This window comes from the organism of the source record quoted next, unplaced genomic scaffold (genome assembly GCF_019419815.1).
Source record: "Pyrus x bretschneideri cultivar Hongxiangsu unplaced genomic scaffold, Pyrus_bretschneideri_v1 Contig56, whole genome shotgun sequence".
NCBI classification, from domain to species: Eukaryota; Viridiplantae; Streptophyta; class Magnoliopsida; order Rosales; family Rosaceae; genus Pyrus; species Pyrus x bretschneideri.
Window position 1 is genome coordinate 1,108,013 of NW_025999794.1, and position 19,147 is coordinate 1,127,159.

The window sequence follows — 19,147 nt, forward strand, 5'->3', positions numbered from 1 at the left end:
ACTATTTTATTTTGTTTAATAGAGATTTCCTAGTTAGTATTAGTAACCAGGAATATCGATAAAAAAAACGATCCGGATGGTATTTTTTGCAATTCAATCTTATGTTACCAAAGTCAAAATCCGAAGAAGAGACAACGACGAAGGGGTTGATTCCTTAAAGATCTTGAAAAAAGTGACAAGGTAGAGAGATGTATGACTATTCAAATCTTCTTTTTGGCTAACAAGACAATTCAACATATTCCCACACCAAAAAGAAATGAAGAGGAAATGAATGAGTTGTTGACTAGAAGTTAAACTCCATCAAACCCACTTGACTAGAAATTACAAAAATATATTATAAACATTTCATTCTCATTATTCTAGTCACAAAGGCACAAACCATGTAGTTCCTTTCATTTACTTCTAATATCACAAGAAAATGTAACTTTCGAAGTAAATTAAATAGTAAAACATGCGCTCATCACTAGACTCTTGCATATGATCCCACCATAAACGCATGTCACCATTTAAAGAAGAAGCAACCATCTTTACCATCTCTCTTTCTAGAATTGGTAGCCAGCATACAACTTCCTTGTTGAGCACATAAATTCTTCAACTCGAGAAGCCAAACTTTCAGTGTACTTAGGTGGAATAATCATGAAGTTAATTCCACAAACAAGATTAAAATATGGCAAATGATAATCAAAATATTTTTCCTTCTCCAATTTTCTGGGTTGGTATACAATGACATTTAACTCCAATTTAATAAAGGGAAATTTTATTTGAACCCATGTAACCTTTTTATGCACCCAACTTACTCTCTTCATGCATATTGTTTTTTTATTAAAGAATTAATCTCTCTTTAAACCCAAATTTATTACCTGAACTACCCTCTCAAACCTAATTCAAAATGTTAAGTTATCTTTACACTCATTCCCTTTATAAACTAACATCTATAGTTGAATTTTTTTTTTTAAAAAAAAGAGGTGTCCTTGCCCCCCCCCTCCTCTTCCCACTAGCATTTCCATGGCTACTTTTTTTTCTTTTTGCCACCAAACCCAAACATTTGCCTTTCTTTTATATTTCTATTGATGTGCATAAGTAACAAATCAAACAATTCATCCCCTTATATTCATCAACAAGCATGGAAGTTTATAATCTAAGAATATTGGTAAGAAGTTTTTCCTTAGAATTTTCCAATTGCATAAAGTTTGACAAACCATTTGGGATTGATGAAAAAAATTGAAACCCAAATACTCATCTTCTAAACTTTAAAAAAAATTGAAATCAAACGAACAAAATATTCATAAATTGAGTCATACCTTAGTTGTAGGATTTAAAACTTCAAAATCACCGTCCATCAATAAAAAAGCTTGTTTTTCTCTACAAGACCTATTAGAGTTTTAGCCAGAATGAACGTAGGATAAACAAGAAGTGATGGTTGGGTTTAATGGGTTTATTGATAAATTTGAGTTTTATTATTAATTTCATTTTGTACTTAATAGTAATTATGCAATAGGGTAAAATAGACAATTAACAATTTAAATTTAAATTGGGTGTAGAAAGATGTTACATGGGTTCAAATAAAATTTCTCTTTAATAAATTGATGTTTATCACATCTCGGCCTGGGGTCCACCACATCCTGGGCCTGCTCCACCACCATAGCACGATATTGTCCGCTTTGGGCCCCGACTATGCCCTCACGATTTTGTTTCTGGGAAAAAAAAAATCTCAAGTATATAGGTATATACAGAAAACCAAAAGCCCACTCACTGGTATGTGGAAGGGTCGTAGCCCCCAAGCATCGATTGACTACGCTATGTCCGGCTGAAATATCATTTGCATTGATTTATATCACCTGGCTTACATATATTTTTATGCTAAGATATTCAACATGGCATATTTGTGAATTTGGGCTATTCTGAGCATGGTTATGGTATATATATGTATTCTAGTTTCTAGGAAATTATACAGGTTTTACAGTGAGGGGTTAGAACTTTTGAGAAATAAAATGTTTTTGAAAAGTTTTGTTTTTGCCCACTCACACTTTCTGTTTTGCGCCCCTCCAGGTTCTAGTTAGGAGTGCTATTTGGTGGCTTGCGAGGAATCCACGGTAGCTCTGACAGATTATCACCATTGTAGGATTACCTTTGGTGTTGTGTAATTAGTATTCGTCCTGCTAGGCTGCACTTAGACTACTTATGCTCTAGTTGTGAATTCACACTTATTTCGTCTTACACTTGTTCTTATTTAGTGCTCTAGTTAGTTTGGTTTTTATTTATTCGCATTTCTTATATTAATATTGCTTCCGCATTGTGCACATGGCTACGTCACCCTCACATGACGGCCAACACGCCTTGATTTCGGTCAGGGTGTGTCAATGATTCTCGAAAGTGATAACAATTTCAGAATCACCCATACCTTGAATTTCTTGAGTCTCCACTTGTGAGTTGTTATGTTCCAGGAGGTCTTCTTCAACATTATTCTCAACAAGCAAAATTTTTTGTTCTTTTTCGTCCACCATGATCTCTACTGTTTCTTGGCAAAATGAAATTTCAGTCTCCATCATTGTAGCTTCTTTTCTAATGAATGTTTGACCTGTTCTTACCAAATAGAATTTGTAGAGATCGGGAAAGAATTGCTTACACCTAGATGCTTCAACCAACGCCAAGTTTAGGTAGGATATTTACCTTGTTGTCACCTAGACTCTTGCATTTGATCCATCATTAACACACATCGCTATCTAGACAAGAAGCAACCATCTTCACCATCTCTCTTTCCGGAATTGGTAGTGTCTTGAAAAGTTTCTCTACATCCTCAAATCCGTAATAGAAAACCTTCAATGCAATTACTTCCTAAGAAAATTTGAATACCTTCAACATCAACTAGATGAGGTTGGCTTGGGGCAACTCCCTCTGCGTACTCCGCATCTATCATAACAACCTTGTGATCAACGTTGCTTAAGTTACCTTCTCCCACGATCGATTGTCATTAGAACAGAGAAAATCCCTACTCTAATACCAATTGATGCAACACAAAGCTAGTAGGGATTAGAAGGGTAAATCCTTGAAGATTAAAATTCTAGAGTTCACCAATTTAATAGAAATTTCAAAGGATAATTTGATTGGTTTATTGAAAGATGAAAGATGCTTACAAATGAGAAGCCAACTGGCTCAAATAAACAAATTACAACCCCCTGGGCATCTCAAAAGACTTAAGTAATTAAGACGGAAACTAAAAGACAAATAATAAAGCCCTTGAAACCCCAAAAGACAAACAATAAAAGTAACGTTCATCTAAACACATTAGAAATAAAAGTAATGTTGATCCAAACAACCTAGAAAGTCCAAAATATCAACTTTCAAGAGATGGCAATAGCAAATAATTTATTAACACGTGAATTACCAATTCTCCAATCACTTTTCTTTATTGTTCACCACTTCTTTCTTTTAATTTTAAGGAAAACTAATGAAAAGGGCTTGAAAACTTTGAGTTTTAATGATAAGGACAAAATAAAGGGTAAAGTGAATAGTACCAGGATTGACTTTTTAGTGTAAAAATGTGGTTTTTCGTTAAAGTGAACTGTACTGTAGACTTTTCGTTAAAACTCCCTTAATTTTATTGCGTTTGAAATAATCAAAATTTTTTCCTACATCAGCATGCAATGGCTGCTGGGCAGCGAGCTGGGCTGGCGCTGCCTAGGCATGCAAGGGTTGTTAAGCAGCAAGCAGAGTTGTTGTGTCTGGGCTTTTAAGAGGTGAACCTCTGCTGCTACAGTTTCTTGGGGTTGCTCCTGGGTTTGGGCTGCGTCAGTGGATGTTGTGGTAGTCCACGATGGTTTGGCCATGGTATTCAACCGTGAGGATGGCGGTGCGAGGCCACATCGTGTCCTCTATTCTTGGTCCATATCCAGGTACGTAGAGCGCACTATTTATCGTGTTTTCAAAATTTTCAGCCATTGTATCTTTTGTCTAGGATCAAACAATTTTATGAAAAAATTCAAAAACTAGGAGCTGTGAGAAAACCAAGGTGGTTGAAATTCCGAAAGGAGTAAGAGCCTTCTAAGAGAATTAAATTAGGATCTCAACCAGAGCACCAATTTATAGTAACAAAAATCATCATTAATCCTAATGAATTTGTACCTACAAAATAATTAAACACTTTTGGTCAAAGACCAAAGCCACGAGCTCCGATGTAAGTTAGTTTCTCTGGAAAAGGGAGTTTAGACTTAATTGTGTAGCCAGAAGCTTACAAAAAATTGGTGAGGAATGGTAGGAATGGAAAAAAAACACCGAAAATCCTAAAATGTACCGAAACAATCTCTCTCCTAGTCTCTCACATTTTGTCATTCTCGAACCCTCCCTCATTTCTCTTGAGTTTTTCCTCTGCCCACATTTTGCGAATCTCGACTCTAGCCACCACACCATACCCTATCAATCTCACTCCAGCCGCCATACCATACCCTTTCTCTCGAGTTCTTAACTCCGCCTCTCATCTCTCTCTCCTTTTCGATCTAGTGACTTTCGAGCCCCAAAATCAAGGTATATGTTTCAAAACTTATGGTTTTGTTTCGGATTGGGGTTTTGATTCGAACATGAATCTGAGCATATGCATTTGGGTGTTGAATTTCTTAGCATGAACCTAACTATCTAAGTTGTTTAGAATTTCATAACGAAATTGCATTTGGGTGTTGAATTTTTGAGCATGAATCTATGCTATTTAGAATTTCAGAATGAAATTGCATTTGGGCGTTGAATTTCTGAGCATGAACCTAAGTAATTTAGATTTTTGCATTTGGGTGTTGAACTTTAGTAAAAAGTTACTTAGATTTTTGCATTTGGGTGTTAAATCTTAATCGATGCTGAATATTTTTGCTCTTCAAGACCTCAGGACCTTTTATTTAGGATTTTTGCACTTTAACTTTTCTTCACCCTCTTCTTGCTCAGGATCCCATTCCGAACCGTACCAAAATACCAAAAATCCCAAAATTCGGTGTGTGATCGGTTTTTGGAATCCTATCCTGAAAGGAATCAATTCGGAATTTAGTAAGACATTTTCGGTTCAGGATCAATTCGATCTTCTACAATTGGACAAGAATTACTACAAATCTAATTTGACTCTTTGAGAAGTCCCAAAGCTTGGGAAACTACACACATGTAACAACTAAAAAGATCTTTTCCCACCTATTTTCAGGAATTTCAAAGTGATTCATGATTAGGAATGTGTCTCAGTTGTTTATGAGTGTTGGTAAATACTTAAATCACTTGAAATGAGTGCAATTTTCATTATTCACATTCTATTTTCTTCACCTAAACCTGCTATCAAAGAGAAAATTTGAGAAAGAGAAAAAGATGAGAGATGGAAAGTAGAAATGATCAAAGGAAAGAAATGGAGGTAGAGAAAAACAATGTTTAGTGGTGGGGGGCTAATTCTCATAATTTGTCGGATTTGGTTTCGCCAGGTCGTAAGGATGTGGTTCCGCCACTTTTTCATATGTACTTGTAAGGATGTGGTTTCGCCAAGTTTTTGCCGACTATTTCCCGTCTACTATGTTAGGTGACAAAAATACTTGTGCCATCTATTTCCCACCAAATCTTTAAAAAAAAATCAAACTATTATTGTTTTTTTTTAATATAATAATATATTTATATTAAAGGGTGTGAGAAATTTTCACGTATAAATGAAAACATTGTGGAAACTATATTGTTTCTTAAAAATAATTAAAAAAAAAAAACTAAATCTTGATTATCAAACTAATCAAACACTATTGTAAACTCATCATATCACCTTCATCCTTACAGCTATTTAAATGTTCTCTTAGATTAGTATGTTAAGTAACTTTATTTTACAGTAGAGGATTTTAAACATTGAATCTACGGTACTCTTACCCATCTCCTTTACCCACCCTCGTCACTAAGCTAACTCAAGTAGCTTAGTATGTTAAGTACTTCATTTAGATGAGATTTATCTAGCTACTTAATATTATGGTCTGGTGATATTTATTTTCACTTTTAAGTGAGAGGTTTTAGGTTTGATTATCTCCAAAAGTGAATTTGAACCATATTATTGTTGGTCCATTATGAGACTTAGCTCATCCCTCTCCCCTTTAGTATAGATAATATCGTTTGTTCAAAAAAAAAAAAAAAAGAGATTTATCTCTGAACATTTTATATTAGATAGAAAAATGCATTTATGAGGAGTACACAATTAAATTTTTAGAGTAACAATAACAGTTCCCTTATTTAATTATATTGTGAAAAAGGTTAGTGAGACTATTTAGATGTGGTCTACAAAATATTGTTACCTTAAGATTTTTCAATGCCTGAAATACAGGCACAAGACATTATAAAAATAGATGGACATTTTAAAAAAAAATCTCTCTGCTTGTATAAGGAAATATGGCGTACCGCCCCATGTTTCAGAGACATTGAAAAATCTCTCCACTTTAATATCGTTTTACCGCAACGGCCAGAAATAATAATGTCTATGAACCTTGGTGCAGGTTTGATTCTCACCAATCCCACCCTCTTAACATTTAATAATTTAACCCACTAATGCTATTTTTTTGTCATAAGATATAGAACATTCATTAAATGAAGTTCAAATGAATAGATTACAATGCAGGTAGCCCTAGAAAGAACCGACATTTAAAAGGAATATGTCACTTGTACAAAAAAGAGGAAATTGTAGCAATTGTCTCTTAACTTTAACCCAATTGGATTATGATCCTTCAACTAAAAATCCATGACTATTGGTCCCTTAACCCATCAAAATGTGTAGCTATGGTCCTTTTTGTCAATTCCGTTAGAATTTCTATCAAAATGAGTCACATGTTATGCACATGAGGCTGAATCAAAGGGTTAATATGAGAAAAATTGGAGAAATGGTCCCTCAACTTTAACTTAATTGGAGAAATGATCCTTCAACTTTAACCCAATTGGAGCAATGGTCTCTCAACTTTAACCCAATTGTAGTAATGGTGATTCCAACATGACTCATTTTCACAGAATTTTGAAGGAGTTCACGAAAAGGACCAAAGTTGCATGTTTTGATGAGATAAAGGACCATTGATCATAAATTTTTAATTAAGGGACGATTGTCAAAATTTTCTCTAAAAAACCAAAAAAAATTATATTTGCGGTTTTCTTTTCTCTTTAAAAAAAGAAAAAAAAAAAAACAAAAACAAAAAAAAAGAATATACGATAGCACGAAGCGCGCCTACCAGACCAAAAAATTCCTACCAAACTCATCCCTATTTAGACTCCTACCAAACCACTGTGAGGTGCAACGCAGCGAACACCCGAAGCAGCCTCTCTCCGACGGCCGTCAAACTCTACGATGGATTCTCCCCAAGACGTTTTGGTAAGTAAATTCTCTCAGCAATTACAACTATCTCTGCACTGCGCCTCTGATTTTCTCTTCCATTTGGCTGCCGGCACTAACCAAATGAAGATATAAAACCCAAAAAATTGGTGTATATTTTTCTTATTTTCTGTAATTTCTATCAGCAACTAAAAGATGTGAAACTTGAAATAATTGGGATGGTCTGGTTTCTGCCGTAACTTATTCTGTTAGTCTGATTGGCTGCCAAGAAAATATATAGGAAAACGTACAAGGTTACAGATTGTCAAACCTTTTTCGCATTTTTCAGCATTCTTGTCTTTAAACTAAGCACATTCTTGAACTTGTTTAGATTAGATTCAAAGCAATTTTACCTGCAATAGTGTGAATTTTGTCTAATTTCTGTATTTTTTTTTGTTTTTGTTTTTGTTTTTATTGTTTTTGGGGTTCAGCTTGCTTCTGAGGGCCTGCGCGTGGGATTTGATGATGTGAGGAGGAGTTCGACCCTAATTTGTGCTCCGATAATGGCGGAGTCCGTTGATAAGATGGTGGTTGATATGGGCAATGCCAAAGCCCTTGGTGCTGACCTTGTGGAGATTAGATTGGATCATTTAAAAAGCTTCAATTGCAGTGAACATCTCAAGATCCTTATTAAAGAATCCCCTTTGCCGACGCTTATCACATACAGGTATTTTACCATGAATTTCTTATATGATTCAGCTTGTTTGTGGTATACTCTTATTTTAAGGGTTTGATTCATTTGAATTGGTTATATTGGTAAAGATATAGGGATGAATTTTACATTATTTTATTAAACAGAAGAAATGATACCTATAATAAACGAAGCTTGTTTTCCCCTCCTCTTTTCATAATGCTGAAGACACGAGTTTAAGTCAAAGGTTGCATATGACGATTTATCACTCACATGGATACAGAAATTTTCTCATTAAATTTCACTGCATTATCTTTCGGTTTATCTAAGTGTGGCTTTGCTCATTATTTACAGTTTTTGGACTGTTATGACCCTAAAAATCTCCCAGTGCAATAATATCTGATAAGACTGATATTATGTACTTTTGTAGACCAAAGTGGGAAGGTGGTCAGTATGATGGCGATGAAAAATATCGACTGGATGCACTTCGATTAGCAATGGAGCTTGGAGCTGATTACATTGATGTTGAGCTTCAGGTTTCTCTCCTGTGTTTTCTGTTTGGCATTATGGAATCATAAGATGGGTAACATGATCTCATCCATTTCATCCTTCATAGATGCTAGATAGTAAGGAAACTTATTATGGCCTTTCTATTCCCTTTTTCTTTTTAATTCCTCCCTAGTCCAAACTGCCGAATAATTGTTCAAGAGCTGCTTATGGTTGCCAGATGTGTATAACAACTCTAAACTTGTGCAATGCAATGAAGTATCAATCAAGAATCATGTGAATACATTCTTTTGTGCTGCAAATCTAATCAATGTATCCTTACTACTGCCACCGTCGCAAACATATTGGACAAATCATTTATCTTTCCTTTTCTATGTTAAATTTGTCATACTAGAATGTAAAACCTGAATTAGGTTTTTTTTTTCCTCTTTTTATGGTTATTGAAAGATATTGAACGTTTGACCTATTCTAATCCTAACCCTTTCCGAATCCTCCCTCACACCACTTGGACTAACCCCAAGGGTTAATCATGATTCCCTTATTCTTATGTTATTAACTTTCTTTGAAGGTTGCTCATGCATTCATTGATTCCATATATGGGAAGAAGCCTGAAAAGTTTAAAGTTATTGTCTCTTCTCACAACTATCAAGAAACTCCATCAGTTGAGGCTCTTGGAAATCTTGTTGCAAGAATACAAGCCACTGGAGCTGACATAGTTAAGATTGCAACCAGTGCTTTGGATATCACTGATGTAGCACGCATTTTTCACATAACAGTACATTCTCAAGTAAGCAGTGTAGGTGATATGCTTTTGCATTGCAACTTTAAATTTTAGCCCATTGTTTATTTCCATGGTGAGCTGAATTTAAGTTTTATTTATTTATTTATTTTTTTGTATTTCACCATTTTAGAATGTTAATATATAGGAGTTGAACTTGATGTGTTTCTAATCGACTTTATACATGGTGTATACATACATACATATGAATGGTTGACTGAGGTGTGCAGTTTGTATGATTTATGCTAGTAGTTACATCGGAAGCATGAGATGTGCCTTGGCACAAAGCTAAGTTACTCTGTTTTGAAATGGAAGACAACCTTTCCAAAAGTGAGTATAAGGCTACTTTCTTCAGACTTCCCTAAATCCTACAATATTTAGAGCCCGCCTTATTTCTCTGTGATACCCATAGTAGCATTTCGTTTGGTTGGCAGTTTACAGCTCTAGTTTAATAACTGATCGTCTCTTGGTTAGTGATAGAAAGTGTGACATGTTACTCTGATGAAGGGAAGGAAAATAGGATGAAAAAGGTTTGCCTGACCCTATTGATGCAGTAAACGGAGTTGATTTTCAAACACCCTTTTTAGGCTCTCACACACCCCTCTTTATTTCTGGCCATCAGATTGAATAAATCTAAAGGAAACAATGGACAGGTTTAAACAGGGTGTGTATGAAGAGGAAAAGGGTGTTTATTTTTCATTTCCCTAAAAATATTGTTATTATGGTTGCAGATCATAGAAGAACACTGTCCATTTCTGATGTGTGGGAAGTCTAAGGGGTTCTCTAGAGGAAAAGGATTCGTATTGTTTGTCGGGCTTACCAAGTATTAAGTAATTATAGTGTGCGGGAAGTCTAAGGGATTTTTTAGAGGGTAGTTGTTATGGAGAAGTTATTGATATGGAGAACTTAAAGGGTCAATCTAGAAAGGTCGGGGGGAATTTAGTAATGCACTATAAAAGGGTCTGACCTAGTTTTGGAGGGAGCAGATCAGTTTGGATGAATTTTACCAGTCAAATCAGTTTCTCCCTAAGGCTTTTCTTGGTTTCCATTTAGAAATCTAGTTTCCAACGGTAATTGAAGGAATTCAGTTTACATCACTGTCTCTTTTCATCTGTGCACTCACAACAGGCTGGCGCCAAATTTCTTCTCCTTAGTTCGATTTTTTTTTTAATTCTCTATATGTTAAAAGCAAAATTGACTCCTTCGTGGAATTTCAGGTCCCAACAATAGGACTTGTAATGGGTGAGAGGGGGTTGATTTCACGGATCCTTTGCGCAAAATTTGGTGGTTATCTTACTTTTGGTACGCTTGACTCAGGAATAGTTTCAGCTCCTGGTCAACCAACTATGAAGGATATATTACATCTATACAATTTCAGGCAAATAGGGACTGACACAAAAGTGTATGGCATTATTGGGAAGCCTGTCAGCCACAGCAAATCACCTATATTGCACAATAAAGCATTCAAGTCAGTAGGTTTCAATGGAGTTTATGTACATTTGTTGGTAGATGACATTGCAAATTTTCTCCGTACTTACTCTTCAGTGGATTTTGCTGGTTTCAGGTTCATCTTCTATTTCTCTTCCCTAGTGTCAAATAAAAATTGTAGCATATCTATTTAGAGTTTTTTCTTGCTACTTATACATCATGATCCCATCTTATACACTTCACTTCTAACACAGCGTTACAATTCCGCACAAGGAAGCTGCACTTAAGTGTTGTGATGAAGTTGATCCAGTTGCAAAGGTAGTGAAGAAAGCATTCATAGTAGTGAAGAAAGCATTCATATTATGGTGCTTCCATTCTCCATTTGAGTAGTTAGCATACCTCTGACTTATGCTATCCATATAATTGATTTTTATCTTTATTAAAATGTTCAGGCCATAGGAGCTATTAATTGCATTATACGGAGACCAACTGATGGGAAGTTATTTGGGTTCAACACGGACTATGTAGGGGCTATCTCAGCTATTGAAGACGGACTGAAAGGTTACTATTATGTTGTACTAGCTAAGTTTTTTCTTCTTTCTTTATTCTGACAAGAATCTTTTTGTTTTTTAATGTGTTCTGGCTTCCCACTTTTACTTTGCAGGTTCACATAATAATGGCAGTTCAAATGTTTCACCTTTAGCTGGTAGGCTGTTTGTTGTTATTGGGGCTGGAGGTGCTGGAAAGGCACTTGCTTATGGTGCAAAACAGAAGGGTGCAAGGATTGCAATTGCCAATCGCACTTATGGTTGGTTTTACTTTCTTTTGTTCCATCTTTTATAAGCTCATAAGCTATCTGCTTTCTTGATCTATTTTGTCATGGCATTTCGTTAACGGTTATTCATTTTTTTTGTGTCAATTTATATTATCCATGCTCATGTTTGCTCTTTCCCATGGTCGATTAGAAAAAACTCCACTTATGCAGCATGTCAGCATGTCAACTGCGATCTTTCTTTTTCTTGAAAATCAAAATTGAGATTATAAGTAAAGTTGGTTGAAGGGACATTTTATTCTTTGGAAAAGCAACCAAGGATACAAAAAACAATATGAAGATAAATTGGTTTGAAGGAGCTTGCTGTCAAAGATAGATCCTTTCTAATTGAGAGAGCTAAAAGAAACACTCTTTCTTTTTCCTTTTTGAAGCCTAAAAGATTATATGGTTCTCCATCATTTCAATTTTCTTATTTGACTCAAGTGATTATTTTATGTGTATCCAGCCCACATTTGAGTAATCAGTTTGATTAATTTTACTAACATGATTTTGTTATTTAAGATATTCTTGTGTATATGTCTCCAATGTTAAATCTTTAACCCTTTGCGCACAACGCAATGTTCTTTTATTTTTCTGTGTGGCATATTCTCATAGCCTACCTGGACTTTGATGTACTTTTATGCGCAAACGAAAGCGAATTCTAACAAAGTACCAATATCAATGTCAAGAAATTTCACTAAACAAACGGAGATTACAAAAGAGTGTTTAAACTCTCACAACCCAAATCCCATAAATTGACTCTCACCAAATTGCCACACGAATGAGCCATGCGTTTGCCACACACTCATGATTCCAAACGGTGACCCACCCCAAAACCCAATTAGAGAAAACTCTCTAAGCCATGGTGAGGCACACAAAATACACTAACCCTAAGGTCCTATTTATAGTGCATAGGACTTAGGTTACAATAAGATAAGAATCCTAATAGGAAGTAAATACAAGTCCTAATCAAATAGGTAATTAACAAAATCTCTCCACCAAGGAAACCAACTAAGAAGTCAAAATCCAAACCCAAATAGGACACCTAAACCAAATAGGTAACACAAACCTAATTCTTTGCATCATCCTAATTTTGAGCCGTAAAACCCAACAGACTTACCATGCAATTTTAGTTCAGTGCTCGGTAAGTTTGCCTAGGAGTTTAATTTAGGATAGAAAAGCTCAATGCTTACTTCTGGAATGGTAGTATTGTTGACGCCTTTGGTGATTAGCAGGGGCGAAGCTAGAAATAACGTTCATGGGGGCACAACGAAGCAATAGCAGGTGCAAGTCCTCATGGAATTCCAAAAAGAGCGCATGCAGTGCCAATTTTTTTTTTTTTTTTTTTTCAAGTGAGGCATTTTGTCGAGCACTTGGCCAACTTATACCCATTGTGTGCTTAGTGTACATCTCCAACCTTTGTTCCTTTATAATTGTATCTTTAGGGTCAATATTGTTAAGTGAACAAATAGATAAATTATATATGCATAGGGCTGGGAGGTCAAATTTAAACACATGGAAGGAGGGAATTCTTTTTCGCGAGCTGCTAGAATCAACTCTACAACTAGACATTATTGTTATATCTGCCTCCTGGTGGTTTTGGATGAGGAGTGAGTGATACAGTTGGTGGTGGTGGTGGTGGTGGTGAGTTGATTATTGTTCACTGTAGTCCGATATGACGTCATATGGAGCGACAGAAGGCAGCTGCGATTTAAGCAGGGCCCTGGTTCCTGCACAGACCACCATTTTACAGGTCAAAAACTTTAGGGGAGAAGAGAGAAAGAAAAGAGGTTGGGGGGGGGGGGGTGGGTGGGCAGAACGTGCCTCCTCTGGTTGCTAATGAGATTCACCCCTGGTGATTAGATGATTGCCAGGATGTACATCTTTGTCATATTTGGCGGGAATGCTAGAGTGCATTCATCTGGGTATAAAGATTTGATTCATTTGGTTGAGAAATTTCTTTATTTAAGCAGGTGGTGTCATCTGAAACATTTTCGTTCACTTTATAGTTTCATGCAGTGATAAATCTTGAGTAAATGGTATCATATAGTTTATGTAACCAATCTCTTAGAGGTAAATGCACATATTTAACATGACACCATTGAGCAGATTAAACTTGCATCCTTTCCTATCTTCTCCTGAGAAAAACATCAATCCATTTTACATGAATATTATGAGATTTGAAGCTTTACCCAATTGTTGAAGTGTACTTTATTGTAATTTGCTGTATAGATTCATGCTCTATCATGCTTTTTGATGTTCTAGACATGAAGTCTGCTGCATGAGAAAGTTTTGCTTGACGTTTCCGTACTTCGGATTGGTATATCATGTCAACTACAGCATTTGTTGCTTTGTTTCTTATCCTCTCTTCTCCATTTTCATTTTTCCTTAACCTGATATAAGCAACATCACTGTGATTTTTTGTTCTTAAGACTGATTTTTTATTTTGTTAAAGATCGAGCCAGAGAACTTGCAGACACAATTGGAGGAGATGCTTTGTCTCTTGCTGATTTAGATAATTTCCACCCAGAGGATGGGATGATTCTTGCAAATACAACATCTATTGGCATGCAACCAAAAGTTGATGAGACACCCATTTCTAAGGTTTGCTGCCCTCCCATTTTGCTGAATTATTGATTATGGGTTGTCCTTGTATTAAAATACTTGATCATATTTAACATGTGTACAAGGGATATGATCATTATGTTGAGAAATTATGGGCAGCACTTGAAAGTGTTAAATTCTTTAATAACCATCAGTTCAAGGCAAGTTATGACAGAGATCTATAGGTTCCTCTAAACCAAACTCCAATTCTAGGCTGTGCGCGCCAAGAATAGTGTGTTCTTACACAAAACTGTGTAAGTCAACAGCGTTATCTTTTGTCTTTAGTCTTGGTGTTCTTTGATTCGCTCCTCATTTTCTTTATAACACTTAACCCTCCATTGGATGTCAATTTTTATGTCTTGACCTAAGAAAGCTCACACCATCTTAGCATTAAATCACAAAATGACTAGTCACTAATGACGTTGCTTATTTAGCCCACGTCAACCTAGTACGTAAGTGTTGTGGGACTCAACACACGCTAGCAAAATCTGGGAAACACACACTAGTACATACTCACCATGCTAGCACAATATGGAGTATCACAGTTCAACATTGCTAAGTGTAATCAAATTTGCCAATCTGAAAGTACCATCTCCTTCTTTATCAATTTAATAACAAACCTGAAGTTTAGGAAACCCATGCTTTTAAATTCATCCAAATAAATCCTCATTCAACATATTCACTCATACCTAAAATAGTATATCTGACGTGACAAGGATGAAATCTATAGTGTGTGAACTCTGTTAAGCTATGTGAGAGGTAAGCAGACCCAAAAACGTTCACTGCATCAGTGCTAACAAAGGAGCTCTTTATTGCCACATTTGTAGAGGAGGGGAACCACCCTTCACACATCCAGAGCGTTTGTTAGGCATTTTTGTCAGTGTTTCAGATGTGAGATTTCTAAAAGGATGGGTTTGCTGGGGTAAGTTACTGGGGTCAAACCCAAGGTTTGATCAACTCGGGTAAATTACTGTTTCAACCACAAAAATTGGTTGGCACATGGAAAAACCTCTAGGACTGAGCTTCTGTGTTTTTTGTATTTTATTTATTGGAGAGCTGTTTTTGACCGGTGGGTTGGCTTAGTTGGACCAGTTAACCAGCCAATGGCCCTGTCGACCAAAATACCGCTGGTTGACAAAAATGTCGCTCTGGACTATCTTAACTCTATTTCAACTGAGGTTGCTTTGTCATGGTTTTGCCTTTAATGTTGATGCTATTTGTTTTTAGCCGCCTGGTTTTGGTTGTATTTTTGTCTGGATAGGTTTTATGTTATGTGTCTATATGGTATATGCTATAGTTGTTCTATTGTATTTTGGGTAGTGACTGTCTTTGTGCTAAGCAAGATAATCTACCTGAAGGCAACCAGAGTGAAAAATTAATTATGGAAAAACAGTATCTCAAGTTTACCATCTGATGAAGTAAAAGGAGGCAGACTCGATAGATTTGAAGTAAGGAAATTGACTAGTTAGGTCCTTGGGTTTCATCAGTTTGAAGTTTTTTTGTTTTTTTTTGGCTCAGTTTACCTGGGAACCCATACATCTATGATGGTCTTGGAACATCAAACCTGGGACCTCATGCTACCAATCCAAGTTAACTTGCACCATATTCTATTGATGTTCTACAACTGACAAAGTTACACCACATTTACATAGAAAGAGATTTAATAGATTTCTGTTTTCGCAGCATGCTCTGGGATCTTACTCGTTGGTTTTTGATGCCGTCTACACCCCCAAAATGACCAGACTCTTGAAAGAAGCGAAAGAGGCCGGGGCCACAGTTGTTAGTGGGTTGGAGATGTTCATTGGACAGGCATATGAACAGTTTGAGAGGTTCTCTGGGTTGCCTGGTAAGATTAACTTATACCACTTGATAATTCGGTATCAATTAGCATAGGAGTCACATTCTCTTAACAACACGGTATCAATTTAATTTTCTGTTAATTGCAGCCCCAAAGGAACTCTTTCGAAAAGTAATGGACGGTAGCTTGTGAGGTTTGTTTGGCTAATTATTAGTTTTATATTTACATATATAGTTATTGTCTCACCCATGTATTTCAATTTGCACTCCTCAATTGATGTTGTTTAAGAAATGTATTATAGATGCTGTTGAGCAAGTTTGTGCACATCTTTGTTGACATCTTTTCTGTTCAAATATGCTTTATCGTTTCTTTTTAGTGTTCATGCCGAAGCATTTATACGTTGTACACTACATCTCCATCAGGCATAAGGATAGGAAGGCACCTCATTTATGGATATGTCGTCTGGTCGATGTTTATGGACCAAACACCGTGTTGTTATTTGTCCTAGTTTAAGGCTTTAAGGCATGCCCTGCTTTCTCAAATGGCGACCCAAATTGCATAGGAAAGAATGTAGACCAGGTTCAGGTTGGGGTAGATTCAACGTAGACCAGGTTCTGGTTGAGGGAGATTCTACTGCAATTAGTTAAGCCATGCTCTGACTGCGTTTTTTCTCTCATGGAAACATACAAATTATTACCCGTTTTTGGATCCAGTTTAAATTGTTGGTGTTTTCTACAGTGCACCGGAGGATTAGATCCTCCGAGTATTTTAACCGTTGAATTTTCGTTTAAAAATACAAAAATTAAAATCTAACGGTTAAAACATTTCCAAATATGAAACTCTGGAATATCATTAGTTTCTTGTTAAATTGGCTACAGTACGTTCATGCACACACGTACGGTTAATTTAAAATTATGAAAGAAAGGCCTCAGATTGGAGGTCGTGTAAAACTATTTAGGAGGTAATCAGTAATTGTGGGGTCTCTCCTCTGTTACTCTCCATGGGGAGGGAGGACTCAGATCGGAGGTCATATCATCTCTACCAAGTTCTCCGGGGATAGAGGGGGAGAAAGAGGGAGAAACGGGAAGCGGCCCGACGGCTACATGTACAGGGAGATTGCCGGCGACAGCATAGGGAGGAAGGTGGCGCAACGGGGGAGAGAGACCATTTTCTTCTGCAAGAGAAAAGTGCTTTACAAAACAAATTTTTAATGAACACTTCAAGAACTTCTACTAAAAATAATGACAAACAAGGAAGTGGTGATAGGATTGTAAATAAGTTGAAGTTTGAATGTGATGGCAATATCGTAATTATGTTGAAGCTTGGTGGCATGGGCAACTGTTTCTTTATAATTTTTTTTTATTAAAAAGAAACAGTTACAGGTGTCACCAAACTTTAACCAAATTATGATACCGCTACCGGACCCAATCTTCAACTTAATGACGATACTATCATTAAGGGCGGAACCAAGATTCAAAATATGGGGGCAAACATTAATACAACAAAAGTTAAATAATAAATAAGTCCTTTCTTTCACCCTTAACAATCTGGGAGATAAAAATATAACATTTGTTGTGCATTAAATTTTCAATCAAAATACAGATTGACGTTCAAACTTTCAAATTTGGAAAGTTGTCTGACTGAATATAAAGATAATAGGGAAATTGACATAAATGGGTGATGATTTTGCTCTTGGGATCAAAATAGGACAAATCGACCATTCACACTCCATGCTTCTATGCACAAAAGTGAAATGAAGAAAATACTCACATATAAATTGTAAAAACTCACAACTCATTGTGTCATTTTTTTTTTGTAATTTCAAAGTTGGGGATGTCAAGAGAGAGAGAGCTATGAGTTGTGGACTATTGGGTTGAGCTCAGATGTGTGAGCTTTGATTTTGAAGAGAAGGATGTCGAGAGAGAGGTGATAAGAGTGAGGTTGGGGTTTTTGGGTTTGAGCTCAGATTTGTGAGCTATATGTGTTATTCTTCCATAACCAAACACAACAAATTCTTCTATCCTTAAACATAGGACGTTTGTACCTTATTTTCTATTTTGGCTAGAAAGTTCTATTTTTTCCGGCAACAGAAGCTTCGGTAGGCATAGTAAGGTAGGGTGTTTAATTCCAAGTTCCTATATCAATAATTTATGGAATATATGGGTTTGTTTGTAAGATGAATTAATACATAGAAGTTCAGTTAAGGTTTGTGTTTCATGTTAGGGGTTATGGGTTGTGGAAATTTTTTTATTTTTGACATGCTAGAATACTGGGCATGTTCCAATTTTTGTTTCAAGTGTTAAATTGTAGAAATTTGAGAAAATTTTTCCGTTATGTGCAAATGGTATGCAAGGATATAACTTAATATGAGAAACGGAAATGTTCACTAGTTATGATGCACGTATGTTGTGCCTCAGGAATTTAGTGAGTATCACCACAACTTAGTTATGGCCTGGCCTCAGTTAAAAACAAAATTAAGAAAAAGGTTAGAAGACGTCAAGGGTCATGCATGTCCACAAAATAAGCGACAACGAATTTTATGTTTTCCACGTGCTCAGTTAAGTGGTAGTTGATATACGAACAAGACTCGCAAACTATCACTGTAACCTTATATATATATGATCGTTGTGGATTCCAAGCCAATTGTATGCACTACATGTCAATGTAACCTTATATATGTAATCGTCGTGGATTCTGTTTTAATTGTATCCACTATACCAATAGCATGCCGTTAAAGTGTCTTATAAATATGAAAAGCAGCTTGCTGCCCGACCTCTAGTTTTGTGCATAACATGTATATGTAGTGTACATATCATGTACTTACAGTGTATATATTGCATATATACATATTTGATACTCTTCAGTATTAAGGTAGTTTAGGACATGGTAAGCGTTGAAGATAACAAGGATACATAGTCCTCATGTTTTTTTTTTTTATCATATAATAGTTAGCAAATACATTGGACAACTATATTACATTGCTTAACATATAATTAAACATTACAAGTCAACCACAAGCTAGGCTATGCCTTCAAATTTATTCTACCATAGCTATTAAGCATAACCCTCACCGAATGATCACTGATACCAAATTTTATTAAATGATTCGACCTCCTTCACTGTCAAGGAATCCCATTGTGATTGACGCGATTCCTTTCCCTTCGCTACCTGACGAAAATCCTTAAACCCCTTGTTGTGTTCCTCCTCCATTTCGATCTTTCCCTCCTAGGAACGCTTGTATTATTCAA

The 19,147-nt window shown here is 36.0% G+C and overlaps 1 protein-coding gene across 2 annotated transcripts; it reads left to right on the plus strand.

Annotated features, from left to right (window-relative positions):
- The first annotated feature begins 7,183 nt into the window (after positions 1–7,183).
- LOC125471046 (bifunctional 3-dehydroquinate dehydratase/shikimate dehydrogenase, chloroplastic-like) lies at positions 7,184–16,274 on the plus strand. Of its 2 annotated transcripts, none has more exons than XM_048570914.1 (11): positions 7,184–7,342; positions 7,774–8,009; positions 8,404–8,509; positions 9,049–9,276; positions 10,476–10,822; positions 10,941–11,004; positions 11,139–11,247; positions 11,351–11,494; positions 13,953–14,101; positions 15,785–15,947; positions 16,048–16,274. In XM_048570914.1, exons 1-11 carry the CDS (start codon positions 7,319–7,321, stop codon positions 16,089–16,091), a joined length of 1,614 nt encoding a protein of 537 aa, XP_048426871.1. In that variant the 5' UTR covers positions 7,184–7,318; the 3' UTR covers positions 16,092–16,274. The 2 variants fall into 2 exon arrangements, with proteins under 2 accessions (XP_048426871.1, XP_048426872.1); XM_048570915.1 differs by having other exon boundaries at positions 9,049–9,267.
- The last annotated feature ends 2,873 nt before the right edge of the window (positions 16,275–19,147 follow it).

What these genes read in the sequence shown, in the direction of transcription:
- LOC125471046 (XM_048570914.1), top strand. Translation starts at nt 7,319, where the DNA reads ATGGATTCTCCCCAAGACGTTTTG. An exon ending in CCGACGCTTATCACATACAG is followed by an intron (nt 8,010 to 8,403) that starts GTATTTTACCAT and finishes GTACTTTTGTAG; the next exon opens with ACCAAAGTGGGAAGGTGGTC. An exon ending in AATTGCCAATCGCACTTATG is followed by an intron (nt 11,495 to 13,952) that starts GTTGGTTTTACT and finishes ATTTTGTTAAAG; the next exon opens with ATCGAGCCAGAGAACTTGCA.